Source organism: Phascolarctos cinereus, unplaced genomic scaffold (genome assembly GCF_003287225.1).
Source record: "Phascolarctos cinereus isolate Bilbo 61053 unplaced genomic scaffold, phaCin_HiC Scaffold_726;HRSCAF=1367, whole genome shotgun sequence".
Taxonomy (NCBI): Eukaryota; Metazoa; Chordata; class Mammalia; order Diprotodontia; family Phascolarctidae; genus Phascolarctos; species Phascolarctos cinereus.
In genome coordinates, this window is record NW_027556098.1 from 321,270,466 (window position 1) to 321,283,100 (window position 12,635).

A 12,635-nucleotide genomic window follows, 5' to 3' on the forward strand; every position below is an offset into this window, starting at 1 on the left:
ATGACAATGATGATTAGGACATCAGAAGAGGAATGGCCACCCGGATAGATACCTTCATTTCACAGAAGGAGAAACAGCGACCCAGAAAGGAGAGGTCACATAGGCAGGCTATAGAAGAGCTGGGATATAAACTCTGGTCTTCTGACTGCATGCCTAGCACCCTTTGTACAGCATTGAGGGTTTAAGTTCCCTAGTATCTTTAGGGTTGAAGTCATGTCATGAAGGAAGGGACCCTAGACTTATAAAATAATAGCATTCTGGGGCTTCTGGGGACCTTAGAGGACTTGCCTCCATGGCCTTCATTTTATGTAGGAGGAAAGGTCAGAGGGTTCAAGTGACTTGACCAATGTCCCACAGCAATTTAATGACTGAACTGGAACTCGAACCAGCCCTCTCGCTTTGTAGCCCAATATTCTTCTAGGATACAGTTATGCATTACTCTATGTTTCTATGGCATGTTCTAGTTTACAAGGAGTGCTGGGGTAGATAGTGCAAAGATTATTACCCCCATTTTCAGCTGAGAAAGCTGAGTTTAATGGAGGCTCATGATTTCTGCGAGGTCTTAAGGCTGGTAAAGAGTAAAACCTAAATTCAGATCGATCATGGGATTCCAAAGCCCAGTACTCTTTAGAACATTCTCGTCCCCTCAATAGGGAGCTTACGAAACAGTTATCAAAGAATCAGGCGCTAATATGAGGGAAAGAAAATGAGCCAGAAGGCTGCATGTATCCAGCTGGGAAATTCTAAACAGGCCCCAGTGTTTAAGCTACAGGGCCCTGTGCAATATGTCACTGGCGGCACAGGCTGATACCTATGGGGTTAGTCAGAAATATAGAAATAGGATGCAAAATTCCACTTCTTTATTAAAATCTGAAAGCTGTGATTTACTGCTATTCCTTTGGGATCCCCTGCTTTTTTGGCTTTCAAAGGAAACTGAATTGCATGCTGGGGCAATGTTCTGGAAGGGATTGGACTGCTCCAATCATATGCTGATCTTGGGGACTTGGCTGCTCCTCAGTGTCTGTGCCAGGCAATGACTGGAAGGACCATCCCTAGTGACCTCTCCAAGATCCCTTTGGGGATGCTCCTCAAAGAAATGGATGGGAAGACATCAATAGGGGACTGCCAATGACAGCTCCCATTTCTCCAGTGCATTAAGCTTGCAAATTGTCTCTCACAACAAATCTGGGAAGGCAGGTTATGTAATCATTACTATACCCATTTTACAGACAAGGAAGGTGACCCAGAAAAGCAAAAAACATATACAGAGGAAGGAGTCAGGATTCAAACCCAAGTTTCCTGACTCCAAGTCTTGTGCTTTATCTGAGATACCATGCTTTCTACTAATTAAATGAGATTGTCTGGCCATGGCAGCTTTAGAAAGCCATGTACTAAGAGATGGGAAGTTTGCAGTGTGCGGTAGTGAAAGTGCCCACAGTTAGAAAAAAAAAATCACAGATCTTTCAAGAAAGGCCTGATTTTAAATAAAAATTCTGCCTTTTCCACCATGTCTAGAGGTTCCTTTGAGCTCTAGAAGTCTCTGACTTCTAGAGTTACTGACTATAAGGAAGACAAGTGAGAAAAATCCAAGAGACCCCAGAGCTCTGATTTCTCTCACTTGATTAGCAAAATGGTCATAGGACATCTCATGTACACTCTCACCACTAGAACGGTTTTTTTTTGTCAGAATAATTTTTATCATAGGTCAATCTGGTTTCTCTCAATTAAAAGTCTTTAGCATCTTCTTATTTCTTACCAAGTAAAAGTAAATTTCTTTGCCTGGTATTCAAAGCCTCTGAACGCCAATAGCCTCACCCTAACTTTCTCATGTGACCCAAAGGAAAGAACACTGGACTTGAAATAAGGAATATCTGGCTTCAAATCCTGTTTCAGATACTAGTAGCTGAGTAATCCTAGGACAAATCACTTCTCAGCCTCAGTCTCCTTATCTGTAAAATGAGGATAATACCTACACCAATTAACAGCTAGCATTAGTTATTATTATCACTAGCTAATAATAATAGCTAGCATTAGATTATTATAAGCTGATAATAATATTATTATTATCTAGGACCAGCTATTATTAATTATTATCCTTAGCTAATAATAGCTAGTACTAGCTGTTATGATTACCATTAGCTAATAATAACAACTAGCATTTATACAGCAATTTATAAATATTAACTCATCATATTTCTTCAACACTCTTGGGAGATAGGCGCTATTATTATTTTTACAGATAAGGAAACTGAGGCAGCAACTTGCCAAAGATCACACAGCTAGCGTCTGAGGGCAGAACAGAACTCATGTCTTTCTGACTCCAGGCCCAGTGCACTATCCGCTGTGCCACCTAGTCTTCAAATGAGATAATGATTGTAAACTACTCGGTACAGAGCCTGCCATGTAGTGGGTGCTATATAAATATATATAGTCATAATTATAGTCATATATATGAGACTGTACATATATATATGTATACATAAAATACATAAACATATATGTACATATGTATGCGTAAAATATAGTCACAATTATTATTTTTGGTATTTGTCCTGAGGATTGCTAAAGATAAGAAGCTACCTTTTACCCCTAAGAATTCTGGGACTCCCAAGGGACTTTAGAGATTATCTATTCTAACCCTCTCATTTTAAAAATAAGGAAACTGAGGCTTGAAGAGAAATATCCTTGGTCTAAGGTCACCACAACACTATTAAGTATTGAAACCATGGCTTAAACCCAGGCCTTTTAACTCCAAGCCAATGCTCTTTCTACTACACTCTGTTGCCTTAAAAAAAAGTCTAATTAATAGTGATAAATTACACCACATGACCTCAAAGGAGCAAGACAAGTGTCAGGCTGAATTGTTTTTTGGCTGGCTTGAGTACAGAAGGCAGATCTGGACACAGATAGTAATACTTGGTTTCCCACCATAGTCCATCTCTTAAGCCATTTCAATCCTTCTTGGTGGGAAAACAGGTTTTAAAAGAGTCCCTTCTAAGACCTTGTTCTGAATGCTGAGGACTTTATGCAACTCTCTACCCGTTTAAAAGAGGGGCTCTTTGGAATCCCAGAAGAATACACTAAACCTTTCCCAATTTGCTAATCTTCCCCTCTTCCCTCTGAGTCCTCCAACTTAGAAAAATGGCAGAGGAACAGCTCTAAGCAGGCAAAGATGTGTGTGTGTGGCACGCCCCCCCCCCCCAACCCGACTCATTCCCACCCCAAGCTCTGCCTGTCCAAGTTACAAAGCCCTGAAAATGAGGATTTATAATGAAAATGCTGAGACAAGCCTAACTGTAGAGACCAGGATGGCACGGCTGTAATAAGGCTGTCTTCTCAGGGGTAATCAGACACAATTGTGGAGATAAAAAATATCGTAGCATAGAATTTCCATGAGGCATAAGTATTGATGCTGAGAACACAGGAGGCAGGGGCTGGGCTCCTGGTGGAAACACTGAGAATGCTGGGTGGGGAGGGACAGCTTCCATTAGTGTAGGGGACCATTAGCTGTGTCATCCTTCAAGACTCTTCAGTAATGTCCAGCCCTGACTGCCCACTGCTTTGGAGATGAGGGAGGGAGTGGTTATCTCTTAGCTGGGGCTCTTGCAAGACTGTGTGTCAGCTCTGTGGCTGAATAAATAAAACTGAATTAAGCAGATAGCTTGGGAACCATGCTGGCAGCAGAGAGATTATTTTACATCCTTCTTTATTAAAAAGTTCCTGCCTGTAAAAAATGAGTTACGTTATTGGGAGGGCTGCCCCCTCACCTACCCCCAATAATGTTTTAATTTCAGACAGTATTCTAGTGGCTATGCGTTTCTAGCCAACTTAGAATCACAGGAGCTGGAAGGAATCTTAAAGACCATCTGATTGAAAACCCCATCAAAAGCATGAATGGTTACTGTAACAAAGACAACACCAATATTGATAAGAATAACAACAATTCACATTCCTATGGCACTCACAGTTTTTACAAAGTGCCTTCTGCACCAATCTTATTAAGGAGGAAAAGCATTAGAATTCCTTTTTATGGATAAGGAAACTGAGGCTCAGGGAAAGTATCGTTCCTTCCCCTAGGCTGCACAGCTATTACATGTTGGAGCCAAAGCCAACCCTTCCTCTTGTACCTTGATCATGGCTCCTACTCTGGGGATTTGTCCCAACAATCATCCCCTCACCTACAATCCTTCCCTGATTCCTATTCCCAACAAAAATGCTCATATCTCCTCTATATTGAGAAAACAAAAACAAGTCCTTTCTTTGATTTTCATCCTCTCCAATTGTGCTCCTAATCCTTTCCTCTTTTTAACTGATAAACTCCTAAAAAAAATTACTACCTCTAGATGACTTTAGTGTCTCACCTCCCAATTCTCTTCTCAATTCCTTGCAATCTGGCTCCTTGACTGAAACGACTTTTTTTTTTTTTGGCAATTGAGGTTAAGTGACTTGCCTAGGGTCACACAGCTAGTAAGCATCAAGGTCTCAGGCCAGATTTGAACTCAGGTCCTCCTGACTTTAGGGCTGGTGCTCTATCCACTGCACTACCTAGCTGCCTTTTTTCTTTTTAGGCAATTGGGGTAAGTGACTTGCCCAGGGTCACACAGCTAGTAAGTATCAAGTGTTTGGTCTGAGGCTGGATTTGAACTCAGGTCCTTCTGATTTCAGGGCCGGTGCTCTATCTACTGCACCACTTAGCTGCCCCTGAAGTGACTTTCTCAAAGGTTACCAATGATGCTGGAAAGAGAACGAGATGTAATACGTTAACTCTCTGGGCCTCAGTTTTCTCATCTGTAAAATGGGGAGGGGACTGGACTAGATGACCTTTCATTTCTCTTCCAGATAAATTTATGATCCTTTAGGATTACTTAAACCTCTTCTCAGTGTTCATTTTGGTTGACCTTTTGTTGCATTTGATACCACTAGGCAGTCTGTCCTCTCTTGTACTCTGGGATCCTCCTCTCTTCTCATTTTCCTTCTGCATATTAGGTCACTCCTTCTCAGTCTCCTTCATTGGTTTGTTATCTCCTGCTCCCTAAGCCTTGGCATCCTCTCAGCCAATGTCCCAGGCTACCTTCCTGTCTGCCTCTACACCCTTTCCCATGGATCTAATTATCTCCTCTGAACAGATGACCCCCAAATCTATACCTTCAGCCCTCAACCATCTCCTGGACTATATCCTGGCATCTGTAGTTACCTGCCTGAGATCCCACTCAAAATGTTCTGCCACCACGTGGAACTCAAAGTGCTCAAAACAGAACTTCACCAGGGTACAGCCCTAAATGTGTCTCTCTTTTGGCTCAATATTGACTATCTCCAATTTATTCTGTTTATATCACGCTTGTACATTGTGGTTTTTTTTTTTTGGCAGGTTGTCTCTCCCCTTATTAGCTTGTAAACTTCTTGAGAGCGAGGGTTTTTTTTTTTAAAGGCAACTGGGGTTAAGTGACTTGCCCAGGGTCACACAGCTAGTAAGTGTCAAGCATTTGGTCTGAGGTCAAATTTGAACTCAGGTCCTCCTGACTTCAGGGCCGGTGCTCTATCCACTGCGCCACCTAGCTGCCCACAAGGGTTGTTTTTCACTTCTCTTTATATCCCCAGCATTTAATTCAGTATCTGGTGCAAAGCAGGTACTTAATAACAGTTTACTGACTGACTGGATATGACTGTTCTTAGGAAAATCCAAGATTATGCACCCTTCAGAGGCAGGGGTTCTTATCCTTTTTTTGTCCCATGGACCCCTTTTAGCACACCAAAGGATAAGCCTACGGACTTATCAGAATCATATTTTTAAATGCACAAAATCAAAAATGTAGAATGACAAAGGAAACCAAATGTAATGAAACAGAGTTATAAAAAATATTTTTTAAAAAAAACTCACTGACCTCAGATCACATGGTCTGGAAGAAAGAAACCTGGATTTGTTGTCAGAGAACCTGAGTTCATCCTTGTTCCAAAACTTGCCACATGTGTGACCAGTCACTTGATTAGGTCACTTAATATAATAACAGTAATAATAAATAATCACGTAATTATTGATGACTAATTCATCAATAGTTACTATATAACAACTAATAACAATAATAGCTAGAGTTTGTATAGCATTTTAAGAATTGCAAAATGCTTTATATGTAATATCTCATTTAATCTTCCCAACAACCCTGAGAAGAGGGTGCTATTATAATCCTCATTTTACAAAATAGGAAACTGAGGCAGAAAGAGGTTAAGACACTTGCCCAGGGTCACACAGCAAGTAAGCGCCTATGGCTGGATTCAAATTTAGGCCACTCTGATTCTAACTCTGGCCCTCTATACACTGCACTACTTTTCTGGCCCTTATTTTCCTCATCTGCAAAATGAACAGTCTGAACTAGATGGTCTTAAAGGATCCACTTGCTTACCCGTAGCCGGCGTCCGAAGACAGTGACCTGACCCCTGGCCTGCTCTTTGCGCTGTCTCCATTCCACAAGGTTGAGCCCATTGTCGATGGGCAGGGTCACGTTCCTCTTGCCCACTGTGGGGTTGACGGTGCCAGCCAGAAGGTGGGGCTCAGTCTGTAAGGCCACTTCCATCCCATTGGCCAGCATCAACCTCAGGGAGCCATCAGCACCTAGGTAGTAGCTATTTCGCACTTGGTCTGTGGGAAGAGCAGAGACAGTGAAGCTCTATTAAAACAGGTAGCATGGGGCAGCACGTGGCAGGTGGGTGCTTTCTTTAAACAAACTGGAGAATTGTTCTAATAGCTACCCAATAATTAATCAACCAATCAACATGTAGCAATGAAGTATAATGGAAAGAACACTGGACTGGGCCCACACACACTGGGGTTCTAGCCCTGGTCCTGCCACTCATTTGCTGTGTAACAACACATTTAATAACTAGCATTTATATAATACTTTAAGGTTTGCAAAGTGCTTTACAGATCTTACCTCATTTGAGCCTCACTATAATTTTAGAAGGAAGGTACTATTATCATCCACATTCTACAGATGGGAAAACTAAAGCAAACAGAGATTAAGTGACTTGTCCAGAGTCACACAGTAAGCTTCTGAGTCAGAATCTGAATTCAGGTTTTCCTTACTCCAGGTCCCATTGAGTCTTGGGCAAATCACTTTAATCCTCTAGGCTTCAGTTTCTTATCTGTCAGACAAGGGATTTGGGCTAGGATAGGAGTTTTTAACCTTTTTTGTGTTATGGACACCTTTAGCAGTCAGGTGAAGCCTAGGGACTTCTCAGAATAATGTTAAGTGCAAAAATAAAATACACAGGATTAAAAAGAAAACCAGTTATATTGGCATATAATTATTGAAATATCAACAAAAACAAGTTTCATAGACCATAGGTTAAGAACTCCTGGGCTTAATGAGCTTGGAGGGTCCTTCTGGTTCTAACTTAAGCAGTAATGTATATAGACAGATAAAAATATACACACATAGATTATATGGATATATTGCTGCTCAGTCTTTTTTTAGTCATGTCCGACTCTTCATGACTCCATTTGGGGTTTTCTTGTCAAAGATACTGGAGTGGTTTGCCATTTCTTTCTCCAGCTCATTTTACAGATAAACTGAGTGACTTGCTCAGGGTCACACAGCTAGTAAATGTCTGAGGCCAAATTCGAACTCAGGTCTTCCTGATTCCAGGCCCAATATTCTATCTCCACTGTGCCACCTAGGTGCCTTTGTGTGTGTGCACATATATAGATGTGTATGGATATGCATATGTATAGATATGTGCATATGTATTTATATACATGTAGTAACTAATATATACATATGTGTATACACATACACACATATATGGAAGGAGTTTTGCAAACCTGAAAGTGATATACATATATACACATATCACTTTCAGGTTTGCAAAACTCATTCCTTACAACTTATAAAATAGATAGTAATGGTAGTAGTATCATCCTCATTTTACAGGCTTTGAGAAATTAAGTCATTTGCCAGTAGCCATGTACCTCGCAAATGTGTGAAGCAAGATTTAATCTGAGATTCCCGATTCTAGGTCCGGTACTCTATCATATTATCCTTCCTCTCAGATCATTTCCTCCTGGTCCCTTCCAGCTCTAATATTTTGTATTCAGTGTTCTAAAATTCTATGTCTCACATTTAATGTTTGAACATTCTATGGTCAAAAGTTCCCCCCGGCTCCAAATTCCTATTTTCTGTGTTCTTGTATTCTGTGCTCTAAAATTCTATGTCCTACATTTAACGATTGAACATTTTATGGTCAAAGGTTCCTACTGGCTCCAAATTCTCTTTTCTGTGTTCTTCTATTCTGTGTTCTAAGTATGATTTCAGATCTGACATTCTATGATTTGTTTACTGAGGACCTACTCTATATTCATCACTATTTGAGACCCCCATCATAGGTAGATGATGGATAAAAATAAATAATAAAACATATTTTCAACATTTTCATCAGAATTTAAAATTTTAGTTTGAATGACTATTAACCTACTTTCCGTAAAGAGGCCCATGGAAAGACAGGTTGAAAAAAAAAACCCCAAAACAATAAAACAAAACAAAAAACAACCAATCACAGCTTTAAAAGACTTATTAGGTACCATCTTAAAAGGGAAACCTACTTACTACTCATTATTAGTGATATGATGACAAGAATATCCTTTTTCCTAAAAAAATGTGATTAAATTGTGTCTTTTCTCATCAGTCACTTAAATTATAGAGTCACCAATTCAAAGCTGGAAAGCAACCTTAGAGTTTCCATAGGCCAACTCCCTTATTTTATAGGTAAGGAAAATAAGGCAGGGAGGGGTAAAGAACCTTGCCCCAACACACAGTTAACAAGTAGCAGAGAAGAATTTCAAATCCAGGGCTTTGTGACTTCAAGCCCAGTGGTCTGTGCTCCAGATTCATCTCATGATCTCACCAAAGGTACCATGGTGTGAGAAGGCAGTGTGGTGAGGGTAAAAGAAGGTAAAACTTTACACTCCTGAGCATGGAGGTAGCTGTAGTCAAGACAGGTTTTGAAGAACAAGCTAAGTTACCAGAATTAATGGAAAACCTGGGGTCAGAAGACCTAGGATTGCTCATATCTTGCCACCTTCTGACTGTGGACAGGTCATGGCACTTCACTGAGCTTCTGTTTACCCATATGTAAAATGGGAATATTGTGAGGATCATGTTAAATAATGGATCTGAAAAGTACTTCATAAACTGTGAAGGGCTTTATTAACTGTAGGGATGAAAAACATAATGTTAGGGCATTAGTACTTAGGGTCAGGAAGACATAGGCTCAAATCCAGCCTCAGATAACTTATTACTACCATTAATAGCTAGCATTTTTACAGTACCTAATACACGTGAGGCACTGTGCTAAGCATTTTACAAATATTATCTTATTTGATCCTCACAGGAACCCTGGGAGGTAGGTGCTGTTATCATTCCCATTTTGCTAACTAGGAAACTGAGACAGAGAAAGGTTAAGTGATTTGCCCAGGGTCACCCAGCTAGTAAGTGTCTGAGGTCACGTCTGAATTCAGGTCCAAGGCTTCACTAGCTGTGTGACCCTGGGTAACTCCTTTAACCTCTCTGGGCTTCAATTTCCTCACCTGTAGAATGAAGCGGTTGGACTCAATGGCCTTTCTGGCTCTCTATCTATGAACCTATGATAACAGCATTTTAATAATAAAATTATACACCTTAAATCAGAAGCCTTTTTCTCTGGGCTCCTCCAAAGGCACAAATGAACTTTCTTCTAAGCAGCAAGGGAGACTCCTCCAAAGCCAAACCCCTTTCATAATTAGGGGAGCTCTTTCCTATTCCCTCTGCTGCTCCCTGTCTGCATCTGTGTGAAAGTGTCTTTAATCTGGAAGCCATTAGAAAGGCAGAGTAATGAAGTCAGCTGCATTAGGAGCTAACAGATGCTTCAGCCTTTGTTCAGATGAGAATAGAACATGACAATACCACCTGAGAGGTACTGCTCAGAAGTGTCAGGCTGAGGGGTCAAAGGACTCAGACTGGTCTGGGCCATCCAGGAACTCGGCTGACTCTGTGTGTGTGTATGCATACGTGTGCGCACGCGTGTATATGTGTGTATGTGCACATACATGTGTGTGTATGCATACTTTTGATGCAAGCCATTCTGTGTGTGTATATGTGTGCGCGCATGTGTATGTGCGCACGCATGAGTGTGTATGCATACTTTTGATGCAAGCCACTCTGTGTGTGTGTGTATGCATACTTTTGATGCAAGCCACTCTATGTGTGTGTTATGTGTGTGTGTGTGTATGCACACTTTTGATGCAAGCCACTCTATGTGTGTGTGTGTATGCATACTTTTGATGCAAGCCACAAGAGAAGTTTCAAAGAAACTGGTTTTGGCATCCATGGCAATGGAATTTGAATCCCAGCTATGTGGCTTACTGCCGGGGTGACCTTAGGAAAATCATTTCCCCCCTCTCTGGGCCTCAGTTTCCTCACCTGTAAAACGAGTGGGAGCTGGAAAGTTCCTCCCTTCTAGGTCTAAATCTTATGAAACCAACTTCTTTGGCAGAAGAAATGTGTTTTCTGCTGGGCCACCCCCACTTCTTTCTTCCTGAGAGTCCCCGAGACTACCCTGACCCTCAACTTACCCTGTAGCAGCGTGTAGAAGGCACCGGAAGCTGACAGGTTGGTGGTTATGGTCACGTCATCTTTGCTGGAAGTTTCCACCTGGACGTGCACTGAGCTGTCTGTATCGCTTCGGAAGCTGCTCACTTGGCCAGTGGGGAATGTCACATTTGTCAGGCGGCCAAAGCTGTCATACCTGCAAACCAGAGGAGTGGGCTGACTCATGAGTGACAAACAGATGAGAAGCAGCTGTCTTGAGGCAGTGCGGAGGAGTAGGAGAAGAACATAGGCTTTGGAATTGGGAGACCTGGATTTAAATCCCTGCTCTCCTGCTTGCTAGCTATCAGACCAGGGGCAGGTCATAGCCTCTCCCTGGGCCTTAATTTTCTCATCTGCAAAATGGGCATAATAATACTTGTACTTTCTGCCTCACAAGGTGGTTATGTAAACTTTAAGTTCTAGAGAAAGTAACTTATTCATACACTGCTGGTTGGGGAGAAAAGCACGAGGCAGGTCAATAAAACACACAGGGCATCAGTCCCACCCATATGCTTCTGAGTGGCTTCCAGATCACCCAGTGAACGAATAAATGAAGATGAATTTAACAAGAGCTCACTATGTGCTAAGCACATACAAATAACAATCAGAGCTGCGCTGGCCGGAATGAGCTGCCTCCAGAGGTAACTAACGAGGCACACCCTTCCACCTCAACAGGGTGTTCAAGAGAAGATGGATGGATCCCTTGCTGGGGATGGTGTAGATGGAAGTCATGTTTCTGGTTTATGTTGTACTATGTTATCCTGGAACTAAGAATGGTGATTCCAAGAAGCGTGTCATCCCTACTGTCCTCACGATTTAAATAGCTAGCATTTACATAATGCTTTAAGTTTTACAAGGTGCTTTACAGATATTATCTCATTCGATTCTCACAACAGCCCTGGGACATAAGTACTTTTATTATCCCCATTTTACAGTTGAGAAAACTAAGACAAACAGAGGGTAAGTGACTGAGGCTGGATTTGAACTCAGGTCTTGACTCAGGTCTTGCTGACTCCAGGCCCTATGTTCCATCCACTGTACTACCTTGCTGCAGTTCCTTGTGATGGGACATTTTGCATATTTAACATGTAAAAATATTTCCTCACATGTAGATTCTGCCCAGGTCTGAGTCCTAAGCTCAATTATGCCACAGGCTCCCTCTGAGAACTGAAGGCCAGGGGTTTAATGCTGCCAAGGAGATGACCACCTACTGGGGTGAAGAAGGGGTTCCTGAGCATGTAAGCTGTAGGTGTACACTGGAGTTCTCTTATTCTTTTTAAAAAATTATTTATTTTTAGTTTTTAACACTCACTTCCATAAGATTTTGAGTTCCAAATTTTTTCTCCATCTCTTCCCTCCCCTTACCCCAAGATGGCGTGTAATCTGATACAGGCTCTACCTATGCATTCATATTGAACCTGTTTTCACATTAGTCATGTTGTAAAGAATAAGAACCAATGGGGGAAATCACAAGAAAGAAGAAACAAAAAACAAAACAACATAAAAACAAAAAAGAGAGAGAGCAAATAGCATGCTTTGATCTGTGTTCAGACTCCATAGCTCTTTCTTTGGATGTAGACAGGTCATGAGACCTTTGGAGATGTCTTAGATCCTTGCACTGCTAAGAAAAGCTAAGTCTACCAAAGTTAATCATCACACATTGTGGCTGTTACTGTGTATAACATTGTCTTGGTTCTGCTCACTTCACTCAGCATCAGTTCATTTAAGTCTTTACAGGTTTTTCTGAAGTCTGCCTGCTCATCATTTCTTATAGCACAACAGTATTCCATTACATTTATATACCACAACTTACTCAGCCATTCCCCAACTGATGGGTATCCCCTCAATTTCCAATTCTTTGCCAACACAAAAAGAGCTGCTATAAATATTTTTGTACGTGTGGGTCCTTTTCCCATTTGTATGATCTCTTTGGGATACAGCCCTAGAAGTGGTATTGCTGGGTCAAAGGGTATGCACATTTTTATAGCCCTTTGGGCATAGTTCCGACTTGCTCTTCTG

The 12,635-nt window shown here is 41.4% G+C and overlaps 1 protein-coding gene across 1 annotated transcript in view; it reads right to left on the reverse strand.

Moving 5' to 3' along the window:
* TENM4 (teneurin transmembrane protein 4) overlaps positions 1-12,635 on the reverse strand; it is a 640,191-nt gene that overhangs the window by 25,189 nt on the left and 602,367 nt on the right. The window contains 2 exon segments of the mRNA XM_078156941.1: positions 6,399-6,634; positions 10,601-10,773. Coding sequence (XP_078013067.1) covers positions 6,399-6,634; positions 10,601-10,773 — 409 coding nt within the window.